Source organism: Peromyscus californicus, unplaced genomic scaffold (assembly GCF_007827085.1).
Source record: "Peromyscus californicus insignis strain IS unplaced genomic scaffold, ASM782708v3 Scaffold_19__1_contigs__length_69161282, whole genome shotgun sequence".
Classification (NCBI taxonomy): domain Eukaryota; kingdom Metazoa; phylum Chordata; class Mammalia; order Rodentia; family Cricetidae; genus Peromyscus; species Peromyscus californicus.
The window spans coordinates 312,183-329,555 of NW_026294491.1; the positions used below are offsets into that span (position 1 = coordinate 312,183).

At 41.0% G+C, this 17,373-nt stretch overlaps 1 protein-coding gene across 1 annotated transcript; it reads left to right on the plus strand.

Moving 5' to 3' along the window:
- The first annotated feature begins 15,895 nt into the window (after window positions 1-15,895).
- LOC128113972 (olfactory receptor 14J1) lies at window positions 15,896-16,858 on the plus strand. The gene has a single exon (XM_052743813.1). It carries the CDS (start codon window positions 15,896-15,898, stop codon window positions 16,856-16,858), a length of 963 nt encoding a protein of 320 aa, XP_052599773.1.
- The last annotated feature ends 515 nt before the right edge of the window (window positions 16,859-17,373 follow it).

Below are 17,373 nucleotides of genomic sequence, written 5' to 3' on the forward strand. Positions count from 1 at the left end.
AGTGCTCTTATGGTGTGGTTGAGCATTTCTTGGGTATATGCCCAAGAGTGGTATAGCTGGATCTTGGGGGAGATTGATTCCCAATTTTCTAAGAAAGCGCCATATTGATTTCCAAAGTGGTTGTACAAGCTTGCATTCCCACCAGCAGTGGAGGAGAGTTCCCCTAGCTCCACATCCTCTCCAGCATAAGGTGTCTTCAGTGTTTTTGATCTTAGCCATTCTGACAGGCATAAGGTGGTATCTCAGAGTTGTTTTGATTTGCATTTCCCTGATGATTAGGGATGATGAGCAATTCCTTAAATGTCTTTCGGCCATTTGAGTTTCCTCTGTTGAGAATTCTCTGTTTAGTTCTATAGCCCATTTCTTAATTGGACTGTTGGGCATTTTGATGTCTAATTTCTTGAGTTCCTTATATATTCTGGATATCAGTCCTCTGTCAGATGTGGGGTTGGTGAAGATCTTTTCCCATTCTGTAGGCTGTCGCTTTGCCTTGTTGACCGTATCCTTTGCTCTACAAAAGCTTCTCAGTTTCAAAAGGTCCCATTGATTGATTGTTTCTCTCAGAGTCTGTGCTACTGGTGTTCTATTTAGGAAGTAGTCTCCAATGCCAATGCGTTCAAGACTACTTCCTACTTTCTCTTCTAGCAGGTTCAGAGTAGCTGGATTTATGTTGAGGTCCTTGATCCACTTGGACTTAAGTTTTGTGCACGGTGATAGATATGGATCTATTTGCAGCCTTCTACATGTTGATATCCAGTTTTGCCAGCACCATTTGTTGAAGATGCTTTCTTTTTTCCATTGTGCACTTTTGGCTTCTTTGTCAAAAATTATATGTTCATAGGTGTGCGGATTAATGTCAGGGTCTTCAATTCGATTCCATTGGTCCACATGTCGGTTTCTATGCCAGTACCAAGCTGTTTTTATTACTGTAGCTCTATAGTAGAGCTTGAAGTCAGGGATCGTGATGCCTCCAGAAGTTGTGTTATTGTACAGGATTCCTTTGGCTATCCTGGGTTTTTTGTTTTTCCATATGAATTTGAGTATTATTCTTTCCAGGTCTGTGAAGAATTGTGTTGGTATTTTGATGGGGATTGCATTGAATCTGTAGATTGCTTTTGGTAAGATTGCCATTTTTACTATGTTAGTCCTGCCTATCCATGAGCATGGGAGATCTTTCCATTTTCTGACATCTTCTTCAATTTCTTTTTTCAGGGACTTAAAGTTCTTGTCATATAGGTCCTTCACTTGCTTGGTTAGTGTTACCCCAAGGTATTTTATGTCATTTGTAGCTATAGTAAAGGGTGATGTATCTCTGATTTCCTTCTCCACTTCTTTGTCCATTGTATATAGGAGGGCTACTGATTTTTTTGAGTTGATCTTGTATCCTGCTATGTTGCTGAAGGTGTTTATAAGCTGTATCAGTTCCTTGGTGGAATCTTTGGGGTCGCTCAAGTATACTATCATGTCATCTGCAAATAGGGAAAGCTTGACTTATTCCTTTCCAATTTGTATCCCCTTAATCTCCTTATGTTGTCTTATTGCTCTGGCTAGAACTTCAAGCACTATATTGAATAAGTATGGGGAGAGTGGACAGCCTTGCCTCGTTCCTGATTTTAGTGGAATTGCTTTGAGTTTCTCTCCATTTAATTTGATGTTGGCTGTTGGCTTGCTGTAAATTGCCTTTATTATGTTTAGGTATGTTCCCTGTATTCCTGATCGCTCTAATACCTTTATCATGAAGGGGTGTTGGATTTTGTCAAATGCCTTTTCTGCATCCAGTGAGATGATCATATGGTTTTTTTCTTTGAGTTTGTTTATATGGTGTATTATATTGACGGACTTTCGTATGTTGAACCACCCTTGCATCCCTGGAATGAATCCTACTTGATCATGGTGGATAATTGTTTTGATGTGTTCTTGGAGTCTGTTTGCCAGTATTTTATTGAGTATTTTTGCATCAATGTTCATGAGGGAGATCGGTCTGTAGTTCTCTTTCTTTGTTGTATCCTTGTTTGGTTTAGGAATTAGGGTAATTGTAGCCTCGTAGAAGGAGTTTGGTAATGTTCCTTCTGTTTCTATTGTGTGGAACAATTTAGAGAGTATTGGTATTAACTCTTCTTTGAAGATCTGGTAGAATTCTGCGCTGAAACCATCTGGTCCTGGGCTTTTTTTGGTTGGGAGACTTTTAATGACTGTATCTATTTCGTTAGGGGTTATTGGACTATTTAAATAGTTTATCTGGTCTTGATTTAACTTAGGTATGTGGTACCTATCCAGAAAGTTATCCATTTCTTTTAGGTTTTCCAGTTTTGTCGAATAGAGGTTTTTGAAGTATGACCTGATGATTCTCTGGATTTCCTCAATGTCTGTTGTTATGTCCCCCTTTTCATTTCTGATTTTGTTGATTTGGATGCTCTCTCTCTGTCTTTTGGTTAGTTTGGATAAGGGCTTGTCTATCTTGTTGATTTTCTCAAAGAACCAACTCTTTGTTTCATTAATTTTTTGTATTGTTCTCTTTGTTTCTATTTTATTGATTTCAGCTCTCACTTTGATAATTTCCTGGCGTCTATTTTTCCTGGGAGACTGTGCTTCTTCTTGTTCTAGAGCTTTCAGGTATGCTGTTAAGTCTCTAGTGTGAGATTTCTCCAACTTATTTATGTGGGCATTTAGTGCTATGAATTTCCCTCTTAGTACTGCTTTCATAGTGTCCCATAAATTTGGATATGTGGTGTCTTCATTTTCATTGATCTCTAGGAAGTCTTTAATTTCTTTCTTTATTTCTTCCTTAACCCATTGGTGATTCAGTTGGGTATTATTCAGTTTCCATGAGATTGCAGGTTTTCTGTAGTTTTTGTTGTTGTTGAAATCCAACTTTAGACCATGGTGGTCTGATAGAACACAGGAGGTTATTCCAATTCTTTTGTATCTGTTTAGATTTGTTTTGTGGCCAAGTATGTGGTCAATTTTAGAGAAGGTTCCATGGGGTGCTGAGAAGAAGGTATATTCTTTTTTGTTAGGATGGAATGTTCTGTAGATATCGATTAAGTCCATTTGAGTCATGACATCAGTTAAGTCCTTTATTTCTCTGTTAAGTTTCAATTTGGGAGATCTGTCCAGTGGTGAAAGTGGGGTGTTGAGGTCTCCCACTATTAATGTGTGGGGTTTTATATGTGATTTAAGCTTTAGTAATGTTTCTTTTACATATGTGGGTGCCCTTGTGTTTGGGGCATAAATATTCAGAATTGAGACTTCATCTTGGTGGATCTTTCCTGTGAGGAGTATGTAATGCCCTTCTTGATCTCTTTTGATTGATTTTAGTTTGAAGTCTATTTTGCTGGATATCAGGATGGCTACACCCGCTTGTTTCTTAAGACCGTTTGATTGGAAAGTCTTTTCCCAGCCTTTTATTTTTAGGTAGTGTCTATCTTCGAATTTGAGATGTGTTTCTTGTATGCAGCAGAAAGATGGGTCCTGCTTTTGTATCCATTCTGTAAGCCTATGTCTTTTTATAGGTGAATTAAGTCCATTGATATTGAGGGAAATTAATGACCAGTGATTGTTCATTCCTGTTATTTTTTGGTGGTGATGTGTGGGTACTTCTATACGTTGGGGTTTACTGCTGTGGCTTTATCTGTTGCCTGTGTTTTCGAGGGTGTATCTGACTTCCTTAGGTTGGAATTTTCCTTCTAGTGCTTTCTGTAGGGCTGGGTTTGTGGATAAGTATTGTTTAAATCTGGTTTTGTCATGGAATGTCTTGTTCACTCCATCTATGGTGATTGAAAGTTTTGCTGGGTATATTAGTCTAGGCTGACATCCATGGTCTCTTAGTGTCTGCATTACATCTGTCCAGGTTCTTCTGGCTTTCAAAGTCTCCATTGAGAAATCGGGTGTTATTCTGATGGGTTTGCCTTTATATGTCACTTGGCCTTTTTCCTTTGCTGCTCTTAATATTCTTTCTTTATTCTGTACGTTTAGTTGTTTAACTATTATGTGGCAAGGGGACTTTTTTTGGGGGTCTAGTCTGTTTGGTGTTCTATAGGCTTCTTGTATCTTCATAGGCATTTCCTTCTTTAAGTTGGGAAAGTTTTCTTCTATGATCTTGTTGAATATATTTTCTGTGCCCTTGAGTTGGTATTCTTCTCCTTCTTCGACCCCTATTATTCTTAGGTTTGGTCTTTTCATGGTGTCCCAAATTTCTTGGACATTTTGGTTCATGACTTTGTTGGCTTTAGTGTTTTCTTTGACTGATGAATGTATTTCTTCTACTGTATCTTCAACGCTAGAGATCCTCTCTTCCATCTCTTGCATTCTGTTGATTATACTTGCATCTGAAGTTCCCAATCGTTTTCTCAGATTTTCTATTTCCAGCATTCCCTCTGTTTGTGTCTTCTTCATTTTTTTCTATTTCCCTTTTCAGGTCTTGGACTGTTTCCTTCATTTGTTTCATTGATTTTTCTTGATTTTCTCTCAGTATTTTATTGTTTTCTTCCAGGACTTTATTGATTTCTTCTAATTTGTTTGCCCTTTCCTCTAGTTGTTTACAGCGTTCTTCACATTTTTTTGTCTTTTCCTCTACACAAGCCTCTAGCTTCTTCATGATGTCATTCATAAGGCTGTTTTCTTCTGCTTCTTCCAATTTCTGATGTTCAGGTCTAGGTGTTGGAGGAGGGCTAGGGCCTGGTGATGCTGTATTGCTATTCATTTTGTTGTATATGTTTCTGCCTTGACGTCTGCCCATCTCCTTGTGCTTCGTTACTGGCCTTATCCGCACACTTGGTTCAGCCAGACCAGTGTTCCAAAAGGGAAGTCCGGAGCAAGATGGGAGCTGGGGGCCGGCCTCTAAGTCTCAGGAAGAGGCTTGGGGCTCAGGCGGATGGGCGTGGGGGCAGGGCGTGGAGACTGCAGGGCCTGCCAGGGGTCTTGGAGAAGGGGATCCTTCCCGGTGGGGCTAGCAGGGAACCTGCCCGGTGGCCAGAACCTGGGGCCAAGTTGGGTAGGTCTTCCCTGGAGTGGCTGGTGCCCAGGGATGGGGTCTGGGGCAAGGAAGGGTACTCACCAGTTTTTCAAAAGGGAAGTCTGGAGCAAGATGGGAGCTGGGGGCCGGCCTCTAAGTCTCAGGAAGAGGCTTGGGGCTCAGGGGGATGGGCGTGGGGGCAGGGCGTGGAGACTGCAGGGTCTGCCAGGGGTCTTGGAGAAGGGGATCCTTCCCGGTGGGGCTAGCAGGGAACCTGCCCGGTGGCCAGAACCTGGGGCCGAGTTGGGCAGGTCTTCCCTGGAGTGGCTGGTGCCCAGGGATGGGGTCCGGGGCAAGGAAGGGCACTCACCAGTTTTCCAAAAGGGAAGTCCGGAGCAAGATGGGAGCTGGGGGCCAGCCTCTAAGTCTCAGGAAGAGGCTTGGGGCTCAGGGGGATGGGAGTGGGGGCAGGGCGTGGAGACTGCAGGGTCTGCCAGGGGTCTTGGAGAAGGGGATCCTTCCCGGTGGGGCTAGCAGGGAACCTGCCCGGTGGCCAGAACCTGGGGCCAAGTTGGGCAGGTCTTCCCTGGAGTGGCTGGTGCCCAGGGATGGGGTCTGGGGCAAGGAAGGGTACTCACCAGTTTTTCAAAAGGGAAGTCTGGAGCAAGATGGGAGCTGGGGGCCGGCCTCTAAGTCTCAGGAAGAGGCTTGGGGCTCAGGGGGATGGGCGTGGGGGCAGGGCGTGGAGACTGCAGGGCCTGCCAGGGGTCTTGGAGAAGGGGATCCTTCCCGGTGGGGCTAGCAGGGAACCTGCCCGGTGGCCAGAACCTGGGGTCAAGTTGGGCAGGTCTTCCCTGGAGTGACTGGTGCCCAGGGATGGGGTCTGGGGCAAGGAAGGGCACTCACCAGTTTTCCAAAAGGGAAGTCCGGAGCAAGATGGGAGCTGGGGGCCAGCCTCTAAGTCTCAGGAAGAGGCTTGGGGCTCAGGGGGATGGGAGTGGGGGCAGGGCGTGGAGACTGCAGGGTCTGCCAGGGGTCTTGGAGAAGGGGATCCTTCCCAGTGAGGCTAGCAGGGAACCTGCCCGGTGGCCAGAACCTGGGGCCAAGTTGGGCAGGTCTTCCCTGGAGTGGCTGGTGCCCAGGGATGGGGTCTGGGGCAAGGAAGGGTACTCACCAGTTTTCCAAAAGGGAAGTCCAGAGCAAGATGGGAGCTGGGGGCCGGCCTCTAAGTCTCAGGAAGAGGCTTGGGGCTCAGGGGGATGGGCGTGGGGGCAGGGCGTGGGGACTGCAGGGCCTGCCAGGGGTCTTGGAGAAGGGGATCCTTCCCGGTGGGGCTAGCAGGGAACCTGCCGGGTGGCCAGAACCTCCAAAACTACATTTTTTAAAAGCTTAAAATTGCTTAACTATGAGCTCCTATAATATAAAAAGAAGTACTTTTTTTTTTAACTTCAAGAGGGAAGGTACAGGGCATAATCACAATTTACAGAAGGCAAAATCAAGCTCCAACAGTATAAGCAATTCAATGCTCAATATCTGGGATGCCTGTGTAATCCTTTGGGCTTTCCCAAGGAGCTTAGATTACATCTTTGGCTTCATCCTCGGCAGCATATACATATCCTGACTTCTAGATCCAATCTAGTTCCATTTCATTGAATCTGGCAGTTCTGTTGTCTATCACATGGTATGGGCATCTCCAAAACTGCTAGGGTCCCACAGTGCCACTGGGCTTTCTTTAGAAATTCCACCCCTGTCACACACTGGCAAGCCTCATCTATTCTCCATGACTCCTTCATGTCTTTAAAACTAATACTACCTAAGTGACTCTTATGTTACAAAGTTTGACTGCTAGCACAAGGTACATTCTTGCATATGAAGGCATGGAGGTACTGCTTTAAGACTTTAAACAAGCATTGTTTTTAAATCCTATCTTTCATGAACCTTGTTTCATGACAGGACAGGAATTATCATATAAAAATCCATCCTAATCCAAAATATCTTGGAGACCTGTTGTTGCCTTCTTGGTAGGGCCATGTCATGTGCTCACCTTTAATCATGATGACAATGAAGTCACATGACATCCATCTTCTCTAACCCTAGATGGCTGCCAGCCACGTGGCTATCCAAAAATGGTGGTGAAGTCACATGATATCCACCCTCTCCAAACCTAGGAAAGATAAATTATGAGCCACATGGCTGCCTAAAGATGGTAGCAAGCTATGTGTTGCTTATATCCCAAAATGGAATCATGCCACATGGTTCCTCTAATATTACCTATTCATAGATTTTTAACTACCAAACCCCAGTGTTACAGTTTTAAATAAAAATTTTTCAAAGATTTTTAACCATATTCAATAAAATAAGCTTATAAATCTTGAGGTTACAGAATGTTCACATAAACCAAGTCTAATTTTTGGCTGTTCTGTTTTGCTTTCTTTTCCCTGTCACAGCATCAGGTGGCTCAACTGACACAGCATGGAGGAAACTTCTAAATATGCTTGGGCCTAGAGAAGGAAGAGCAATAACCCAACTCTAGAGCCAGCTTCCCAGTAAAAGAGAACAGCACAAAACAACTTTAATGCTACCTGTTAGACCCCAAAGTTTAGGGTCTCAGGTGGGCGCCCCAAGAACCCAGACTCCGGTCCAGTTGATGCAACAGCATGAGGTTTATTGAAGAAGCGACTGTACAGATGGGCTAACTCAGCTCCAAAGAGCAAGAGTCGCATCTTACTGTAGCCACATGGGTGCTTTTAAAGGAAAAACCCACAAAAACCACAAGATTACAATTCCCATACAATTTTGTTTCGATTGATTTATGTCTAGAGGCTAATTTCATAAGATCATGGTCTGATCACAGAGTGATCACAGAGTGGGTACAGTCATGTCCGCATGCACATTCTTCCTGAAACCTCAAAGGGGGTATCAGGGCGGGAGTGGAGTTTACACAAAGGTCACAGTGGTCCTTCCTGGAACATTTGCAACTCTCCCAGTCACAGTTGAGCACATCTCTTAATAGAAATCTCTTTACATTGTTACATTGTGGCAGGGGTGATTGAGTAATGATTGAGTCAGCTTGCCCTTGGAACTAGATTTTTAGTTTCTCATTTCCTGGGGCTTGGGGGTGTAAGCCTGAAGGGTTAGGGTCTTTCACTACCCACACCCAAAAGACATCTGAACTCCTGCTAACCTGAATCCAGTGACCAGAGAGTTTAGAGATAAATTCTGAGCCTGGGCCATAAGCTACGGCAGCAGTGGTGGGTGGTGGCTGGAGACAGCAGAGATAGCAAACATATCCAACCCTGCACCATAAGCTACGGCAGCAGTGGTGGTGGTGGCTGGAGACAGCAGAGATAGCAAACATATCCAACCCTGCACCATAAGTTATGGCAGCAGTGGTGGGTGGTGGCTGGAGACAGCAGAGACAGCAAACATACCCAATGCATTTCTGTCTCAGCCCCACGTTTGCAACAACACTTACAGACACACCAGAAAACACAGACAGGCAAAACTACAACAAAACAGGCAGACACAACTTTCCAACCAACCAAGATGGGAGAGTGACTTCTTGCTGTTTGCCCTGGACAGGAAAATATTGAGGTCCCATCGAACCCCTTCCGCATCTCAGATAGGGATCCAAAAGACTAGAACCAGACTATGACTCACCAGAAGGCCTCCACAGATGCTTGTTACTTTTTTAAGCAAGGAAGTTCACCCCAATAGTCTACAAACTAAAGGCTTCCTTGACTCTATGGAATATCTCAAGGCATGTACCTCCTGAAGCAGCCCCTCAGCCCCAGAGTTCTAGAATAAAAATATGGTTTTAGAATTGGGTGGATGGTCTGAGTCTTGCTGAGGGCCTCCAGAAAATGTTAATTGCATTGGACAAAAATTAGACCACTACCACAATTTAAAGTCAAATTTGAAGCAAATTTCAATTGAATACTGGCCAGGTGGATGGGCTCTGGCCAGGTACATCTCTGCATTTCTGGAAAATGGCTACAAGTCATGCCTTGCAGAGGCTTAAAAAGGCAACTCTACAAGGCCATCATATTTCACATCAGGTCCAATCAGGGGCAAACATGCATCCTAACATATTTCCTGCCTACATACCTCCCACCTACACCCAGTCAGGAACAAGCATACATCCTGGCATATTTCCTGTCCATGCATCTCTCACCTACATGTGATCAAGCACATCTGGTGCAGGTGCAGATGGGAAAAAACTTATTTAGGGGAGTGAAAACATAAATATCTTCCAGCATTTAACTCTGGTTCTCACATTAAACCTTGACAGCCCATTGTTACATAAGAAGAGAGTCCATTTCCTTGGCTAATATATTTATCTGAAACATATTAATCTGAAAAGCAAACCCAAATACTACCAAGCTTTTTATCACAGTATTTCTCACAAACTATGGCCTCCTATTGTGTGGGATTCACAGCAATACAACATATAATAATATATGGTCACTTGTACTAACAAACATGTGCATATTATTAATGTTCAGTCCCAGTGTTAATTCTCAAAGGTCATGGGATGTTGAGAGTAAATTAAGACATTACATCTTGGGTTTTTTAAAAATTTTTCTTAAAGTCTAGATAAAACTCAAGCATTAAATAGTAAAACTTTTATGTTATAATGGAATGAGAGTTGCATATTTATGACAATAGTATGAATTTCTAAACAAAATCACCAAAGAAATATTTTGCTGTTGTGAGATGTTGTTCAGGTAATTCCTCAAGTTCAAAGGGTCTATTTGACTGCCCACATCACAGACTTGCCAGAAAAATATCACAGATTAGATGTAAAAATCACTTTGTTTTTTTTACCATACAAATGTAGCTCATAATCTACTTGAATGCTTCCTAGTGTTGCAGTGTTAGGATCCACTGAGAGAGACTAAAGACTTAGACTCAATTCAAATTTAGATTAAATGAATTTATTCTTACTGCTAGGAGGACAGCAGCCTTAGAGCTAAACAGCATGCTGTGTCATAAGGAGCTAAAAGAAGGGTTTACAAAGTGAGCATTAAAGGTGTGCATTACAATTATCTATGGAATCCACAGCTGGGCAAGAAAATTGCTTTCCTCCCCTCTGATGCTTCTCTTTCCTGCTGTTCAGTAATAAAAAGACCACATCATCCCAATCCCACAGTGATAAGTAAAGTTTACAAAAACAGGAATACCAGTATCTATTCTTATCTCACCTGCAGTCCATTAGAATCTCACAGGCATTCCAGGGCAAAAGTCAATGGCCACTAAGGAATGGCTGGTACCGTTTAAAGTTTGTTTAGCCACCACAGGGGAGTTATGTGTAAATTATTGCACAGGATTGAACACTGTGGGGGAAATGTCACTAACTGACTGGGATAAAGTAGACAGTAACACAGTACCATCAGGTTAGGGCTGACTGTCACATCCCCACACTAGAAAAAAGTTAATGTGTCTAAACACAAGGTTAAATGAATTACAGAATGTGTAATATCAAGCAGGCAAGTCAAAATAGTTTAATTGTAAAAACAATGAAAAATCGCTGGGTGGTGGTGGCACATGCCTTTGATCCCAGCACACAGGAGGCAGAGGCAGGAGGATCTCTGTGAGTTTGAGGCCAGCCTGGTCTACAGAGTGAGATCCAGGACAGGCACCAAAACTACACAGAGAAACTCTGTCTTGAAAAACAAAACAAAACAAAAAGAAAGAAAGAAAGATATTTATTATCCTTGAAATTAGTTTATTAAATTTATTATAAATATATTGGCAAATTTTACAAATAGACAGTGGCCACCAAATAGAAAGAAAAGTACAGACACATATATAATAAGGTGAAAGTATTCATATTGTTAGATTTCAAACCCAGGACAAATAGCTGAGGTGCCTATTTAGTATTATCAAAGTAGACGATGGCTGCCAGGTTCTCCCCACATCCTTTAGTCCCTATGTATAACAGGGTCCTCCTGGCTGGCATACTCTGTCCCCTACCTAAACTTTTCCAGCCCAGGGAGTGGGCTGCCCCTCCAAAAGCTGTCCTTCCCTGTATAATCCAACCATTTTGGTTACCTGGTCTTTTTGTTGACTCTCTTTTAGGCCTCCTGGCTACTGTACCTGTTCCCTCTCTCTCTCCTATCCCTTCCCCTCACCTTCTCCTCACATGGCTCAGGGTCTTGCCCACTGTGGACTCTCCCAGATGTTCCTGCCTCTGGCTATGCTCTCCAACATATCTATAGTAAGCTTTTCCCTTCAGCATTCCTAGGAATAGTCATGTCCTTTCCTTCTCATTTCCTTTGTCTGTTCACATATCAGAACTGTTGTCATGTTTATTAGAGATAAATGGACAATTTCTAATGATGTGAACAAATAAAAGTTTTACAGCTTGAGTAAAGGTATTTATTCTCATCCTATCAATAAACTAAGTATTATTCATTGACCACAAGTGTGAAATTCTCAAGAATAAAGAAAAATTATAAAAATAAAAGATTGGAAAAGAAAAGAAATAATTTTTTTAAAAAAGAGAGAACTCCATGATGAAACCATAAAATACTGGTAAGTATAACTAAACAATATACAAATAAGTAAAAGACAATCTTACATTAATTCATTAGAAGAATAAATGTTTTCTAAATGGTCAAACTACCCAAAGCAATCTATAAATTCAATGCATTCCCATAAAAATAACAATGACCTTCTCCACAGACACATAAAATAATGTTAAAATTTCTAGGAGAGGACAAGGGAACTTGAATAGTCTAAATATCCATCAAAAGAGGGAGAAAGAATAAAGATAAAGGTATCATAGTACCTGACTTACACAATGAAACAATAGTCACAAACCTGCATGGCACTGGCATAAAATCAAACATGGGTGGACTGGATTCAATGAAGCACTTACCAAAGAATCCACACACAGCTTAACTGATTGCTTTTTCAGTACAAGGACCAAACCCAGGATACCTTGCATGCTAAGCAGATACTCTCTACAAATGAGCTACTTCTTTAGCCCTAATTAACTTTTAAGTTTTTGTTATTTCACTGACCTCGTAAAAACATAAAATTTCAAAATGGTGTGTGTGTGTGTGTGTGTGTGTGTGTGTGTGTGTGTGTGTGTGTGTGTGTGTGTGTAATGTTTAAAACAGTCTGGATACAACTATTCCCTCTAGCATTCGACATTTTTTATGATGAAAATAGTCAAATTCCTTTCTTCTAACTTTCTAAGATATATACTACATACTGTTACCTTGTCACCATACTATGAATAATATGAATAAGAATTGCTTTTACCTGACTAATTTAGTATCTATAGCTCAACCTGCCCTCATTTACTTCCCCCAGTAACTAGCAATTAATACCAGTTCTACTCTTAGTCACACAGTCCAATCAGCATAATGCCATGGGCCAGCATGATGCCCTGAAGACAGGTGATCAGGACCCCTACAAACTAAGTTATGATACAAGACAGGAGAGCTGATATACATTTGAGGCCAGCAGAAAGCAATTTACTTCTTGTGGACCTTACAGCACGGTATGGAGGAAAAAGCATTTGCTAAATCAAAAATAACATCCCAGGTACAAGGAGATGTGTTAATCTGCTCAAGTAAGGATCTAGCAAAGTAGCTGAGATTGGAGTTGCAAATTAATTAAACTTACAATGATCAACTTTCATTTTCCATGATCCACTCATTTTCTTCACCGACAAATTAGGAGAGCTAAAGGTGAATGTGGTAAGACTCATCATCCCCGAATCTTTCAAATCCTTAATGGTGGCACCAAGCTCTGTAATTCCTGTGCGGGTGCAATATTGTTTGGGGTTCTCTGTTTTCCTGGTGGAGGCAGACTTCCATTTGGCTTTTCCAACCCTTATAGCTCTCAACCCCCTCCCCCAGAACAGGGAACCAGTGAGGGAATTCTGCCAGCTCCTAAGAGTATCCATGACAAATATGCATGTGTTTTGGTACTGGAAAACAACCATTGGGGATGTGTTGAACCCACATCCATATTCCATTGAGTTGAACTTTAGCTAAAAGGTTTTTGATTACCTAACCCCCACAGTTTCTTTGACTATAGGACTATAATGCTTTTGGGGATTTCCCATTTTCTCTATTAGCAATTTCATTGTTGTGCTTGAATGTCCGTCAAGAAGAAACTTATGGAAGCAAGGGTTTATGTTGGCTTAAAGTTTGAGAAGGTGCTTTCATCACTGGGGAAGACATGGTAGCAGGAGCATGAGGCTGCTGGTCATGTTGCATCAATAGGCAAGAAGCAGAAAGCAAACAAGAAGTGGAACCCAGGTTAGAAAGTTTCAAATGTACAACTTTCTCCAAAGAAACTCAACCCCCTTAAGATTCCAACAACCTGAACAGTGCCACCAGCTAGGCACCAGACATTCAGATACATGAGTCTGTGAGATATATTTCACATGCAAATCTCATTAATTATTAAAATGAAAGCTTGAAATTAATCACATTTAGAGTGATTTTAGAAAAGACATGGTGTTTGGAGAAAGTTTGGAGCTCATGTGATGCTAAAATGGTATAATACTAAGAATACTTGTAATTAAGAGTTCATGTAAACAAACAGCCACTAAATATTTGCCTTTTTACATGAAGCCTATACAAAAATGCATGAGTTCATCAATGAACAGCTAAATTGAAATTAAAAGTAAAGAGGAAAAAGAACTTATACAGAAATCTATGAACATAAACTTCAGGAAGATTTAAAAAGCTGTTCATTTCTTATCTATAATACCCAAACCTATAACATTCAGTTAAATCAAGAGAATAATTAGCAGCTCTCCACTGGGGTGAGTCCCTGAGAGAGAGCTCCTCAAAATTCCACCCTTTGAACAGTGTTTACCTGAGACCAAGCCTGGAGGAACAGCATGTCCCCTGGTGCCTGGGCAGCTTCAGGTACCATGGGCTTAATAAGGAGTCAAAGCATCCTTTGCTTCATACTCAGTTTTGTATGAGAGCACCTTAGTCCTTTCCTTACATGAAAATCTCACAGCTAGATTCTGGAACAAAGAATCTCAAGATCCAGTGAATCCAAGAATCTCAAGGATCCAGTGAAATTTGTTCCCATTGACTAAGGTCAAAATTGGTAAGTGAAACTTCTCCAAGTTCTATATAATTCACTTGACATTTAAGTAGCATGCATGAGCATCCATGTCAGTTATCACAGAAATGACTTCTAATAAGACTTATAATTTCCTTTCCCAAAGAATAGTTTAAATAGGCTGGAAAATACATACAGGAAGTGAGTCTAGAAAAGACATGAATTATAGTCACCTCAGTGTATGTGGTATGGACTACCTTACATGAACACTTCCCGAGCTGTCTGTTAAGCTCAGAAAAATTTTTAACCAGGGAAGTAATGTGACTGTCCTAAAATTATCAAATATTTTCCAAGCCAAGTGGATGGAGTCTTAGAGGAAGAATTATCAGGAAATGTCAAGATATAGTTTAAGAAAAAAAACAGCATAGCCTTATGATTTGATTGGCTTCTTGAGAGTATCATTATTAGACACAAGGATTGCAAGAGTTGGGTAAGTTACAATGAGAGAAGAATTGGACGATCAGTCAGGGAACATGTTGGGGAAGATAATGTTTGGCACAATAAGGATTTTGGATATTATTCATAATAATGAAATCAGCAGAAATTGAAGTGCAAAGTTAAGAAAGTCTTGGTGATTTGCTTCACAGATCAGCCCAGCACAACATGGAAGTATGACTGGAATTGCATAAAGTTGAGGAATGAAACTGCCAAAGATGAAAGACTCATCTATAAAGTAACAAGAGGTAATAACTGAAGAAATAATTAGCAGATAAAATTTTAATGTTTTTTGAATGTGAAGATGAAAGATATGTGAGAGGGAGATGGAGCTGACCAAGTTGGAGGTAGCTAAGCGTGAATCAGAACATGAGGCTCTGAAACAGGAGCAAAGCAGCAGGAGAAAGGAGATTGTAGGAAAAATAATGGAACAGAGACATGCTCATTCTATAAATGGATGAGATAAAGTATCTATGTATATTTAATACAGAGATACACATATACACACAGAGCACAGCACAGTGGTCAATATGAGTGGTAGAGAGAGAGAGAGAGAGAGAGAGAGAGAGAGAGAGAGAGAGAGAGAGAGAATATGCCATACTGTAACAAAGCAGTTGTTGAGATGGAATACAGATGGGCACAGATGTAGACACTGACTGAGAAAAGAGAAAAGCTAAAGAGAATTTTGTTCCTGTGCAGATAGAAAAAGGAGAAACAACACATAATTGCCTGTATGTTCTCACTGAAGTGACTGATATCTTTCCTCCATTTATTCTGGGTTATTCCTAATCATTTATAGGTTGTACCAGTAACTAAATTTTTTATAGTTATCAGAGGAGGCTGCAGTGTATTATTATTATCATTATTATTATTATTATTATTATTATTATTATTATTATTATTATTATCATTTGTTTTTTTGACATGGAGTTTGTATGTGTAACAGTCCTGGCTGTCTTGGAACTCACTTTGGTAGACCAGGCTGGCCTCAAACTCACAGAGATCTGCCTGCCTCTATCTTCCAAGTACTGGGATTAAAGGTGTGTACCACCACCGCATGACTGACTATTGTTTAATGCAGTGTATTATTTTGATGCTAAGGTACCACGTATAAAATATGAAGCTATTATATTGACCTCATTCTCACTGGTTTTATTGAAGTAAAGCTATTTCCATCATCATTTCATTCAGTTTTTCTAATTTTGACAATTCAGGTTCTATTCCAGAAAATTCTCATGACTTGTTAATCACACTTAGGGTTTCTATTTCCATGAAATTGCTAAATATTTGTCAGAAGTGAATGTTAGCTAATTCCAGGGATGACAAGCTCTTCTTGCTATCAGTAGTTTTATTTCATCTTTTCCTTAAACAGAGCCAAACCTTGAGTCTCCAGGGTGACCCAGAATGAATGTGAGCTCCAAGACTGGATTCCTTCTCATGGGGTTCTCTGATGAGCGTAAGCTTCAGATTTTACATGCAGTGCTCTTTTTGATAACATACCTGCTGGCCATTATGGGCAATCTGCTCATTATCACTATCACCACCTTGGACCATCGTCTGCATTCTCCCATGTACTACTTCTTGAAGCACCTCTCTCTTTTGGACCTCTGCTTCATCTCTGTTACTGTCCCCCAATCCATTGCAAACTCACTCATGAACAATGGTTTCATTTCCCTTGGTCAGTGTATGCTTCAGGTTTTCTTCTTCATAGCTCTGGCATCGTCAGAAGTAGCTATCCTCACAGTGATGTCTTATGACCGATATGTCGCCATCTGTCGGCCACTGCAGTATGAGACAATTATGGATCCCCGTGCCTGCAAGCGTGCAGTGATAGCTGTGTGGATGGCAGGTGGCCTGTCTGGGCTCATACACACAGGTGTTAACTTCTCAATTCCTCTTTGTGGGCAGAGAATTATTCACCAGTTCTTCTGTGACATTCCCCAAATGCTAAAACTAGCCTGTTCTTACGAATTCATTAATGAGATTGCAGTGGCCGCATTCACAACATCCACAGCCTTTGTCTGTTTGATCTCCATTGTGTTCTCCTATATTCAGATCTTCTCAACTGTGATGAGAATTCCATCATCTGAAGGTCGGACTAAGGTATTCTCCACTTGCCTACCACACTTGTTTGTAGTTACCTTCTTTCTCTCAGCTGCAGGCTTTGAGTTTCTAAGACCCCCTTCAGATTCTCTGTCAGCTATGGACCTCACATTCTCCATATTCTACACTGTAATACCTCCAACACTCAATCCAGTCATCTACAGCTTGAGAAATGAAGCCATGAAAGCAGCTCTGAAGAAAGTGTTGTCGAGAGAAGAATTTTCTCAGAGAATGGTGTGTTTAAAAGCTATATTCAAACTCTAAAGAGACAACAAATTAAGAGACATTGCTACTATGTTCTAGATTAGAGGAGAGATGAATTAGATTTCTTCTAGGATTCTGTTTCAGTGTTCCTCTTATATGTATATCCTTTTCAGAAATAATTCTATCAAATGAAAGATGATTGACCAGTGAGGATATGTATGACCTTCCTTCTTTCCTTCAATTCCAATATTATTTCAAATAATGTTTAGGGATTCCCAGGAAATAAGAGGGAAAGAAGAGTTAGTGGTGACATGATCAAATTAAAGTTAATTTTAATAAATACATTTCAGACTGCCATTAGGTAAACTGATTTTGTCTATATGATACTCGGTCCCTGTTTTTGTACATAATTCTCTATAGACTGTCAAGTTTCCTATCATTCTTAAGAAGCTACAAGGTTTTCTTGCTATTAAAGTGTATAGTAACTATTTCCATAATTTATTCAGTCCCTAGCAAAATTCACATGCTTTCTATATATTCTTTTCCAAATCCAAGTGAACCAATTCTTAGTTTTA

Bases quoted from the DNA above. Each gene is read 5' to 3' on its own strand.
- LOC128113972 (XM_052743813.1), top strand. From the start codon at position 15,896: ATGAATGTGAGCTCCAAGACTGGATTCCTTCTCATGGGGTTCTCTGAT.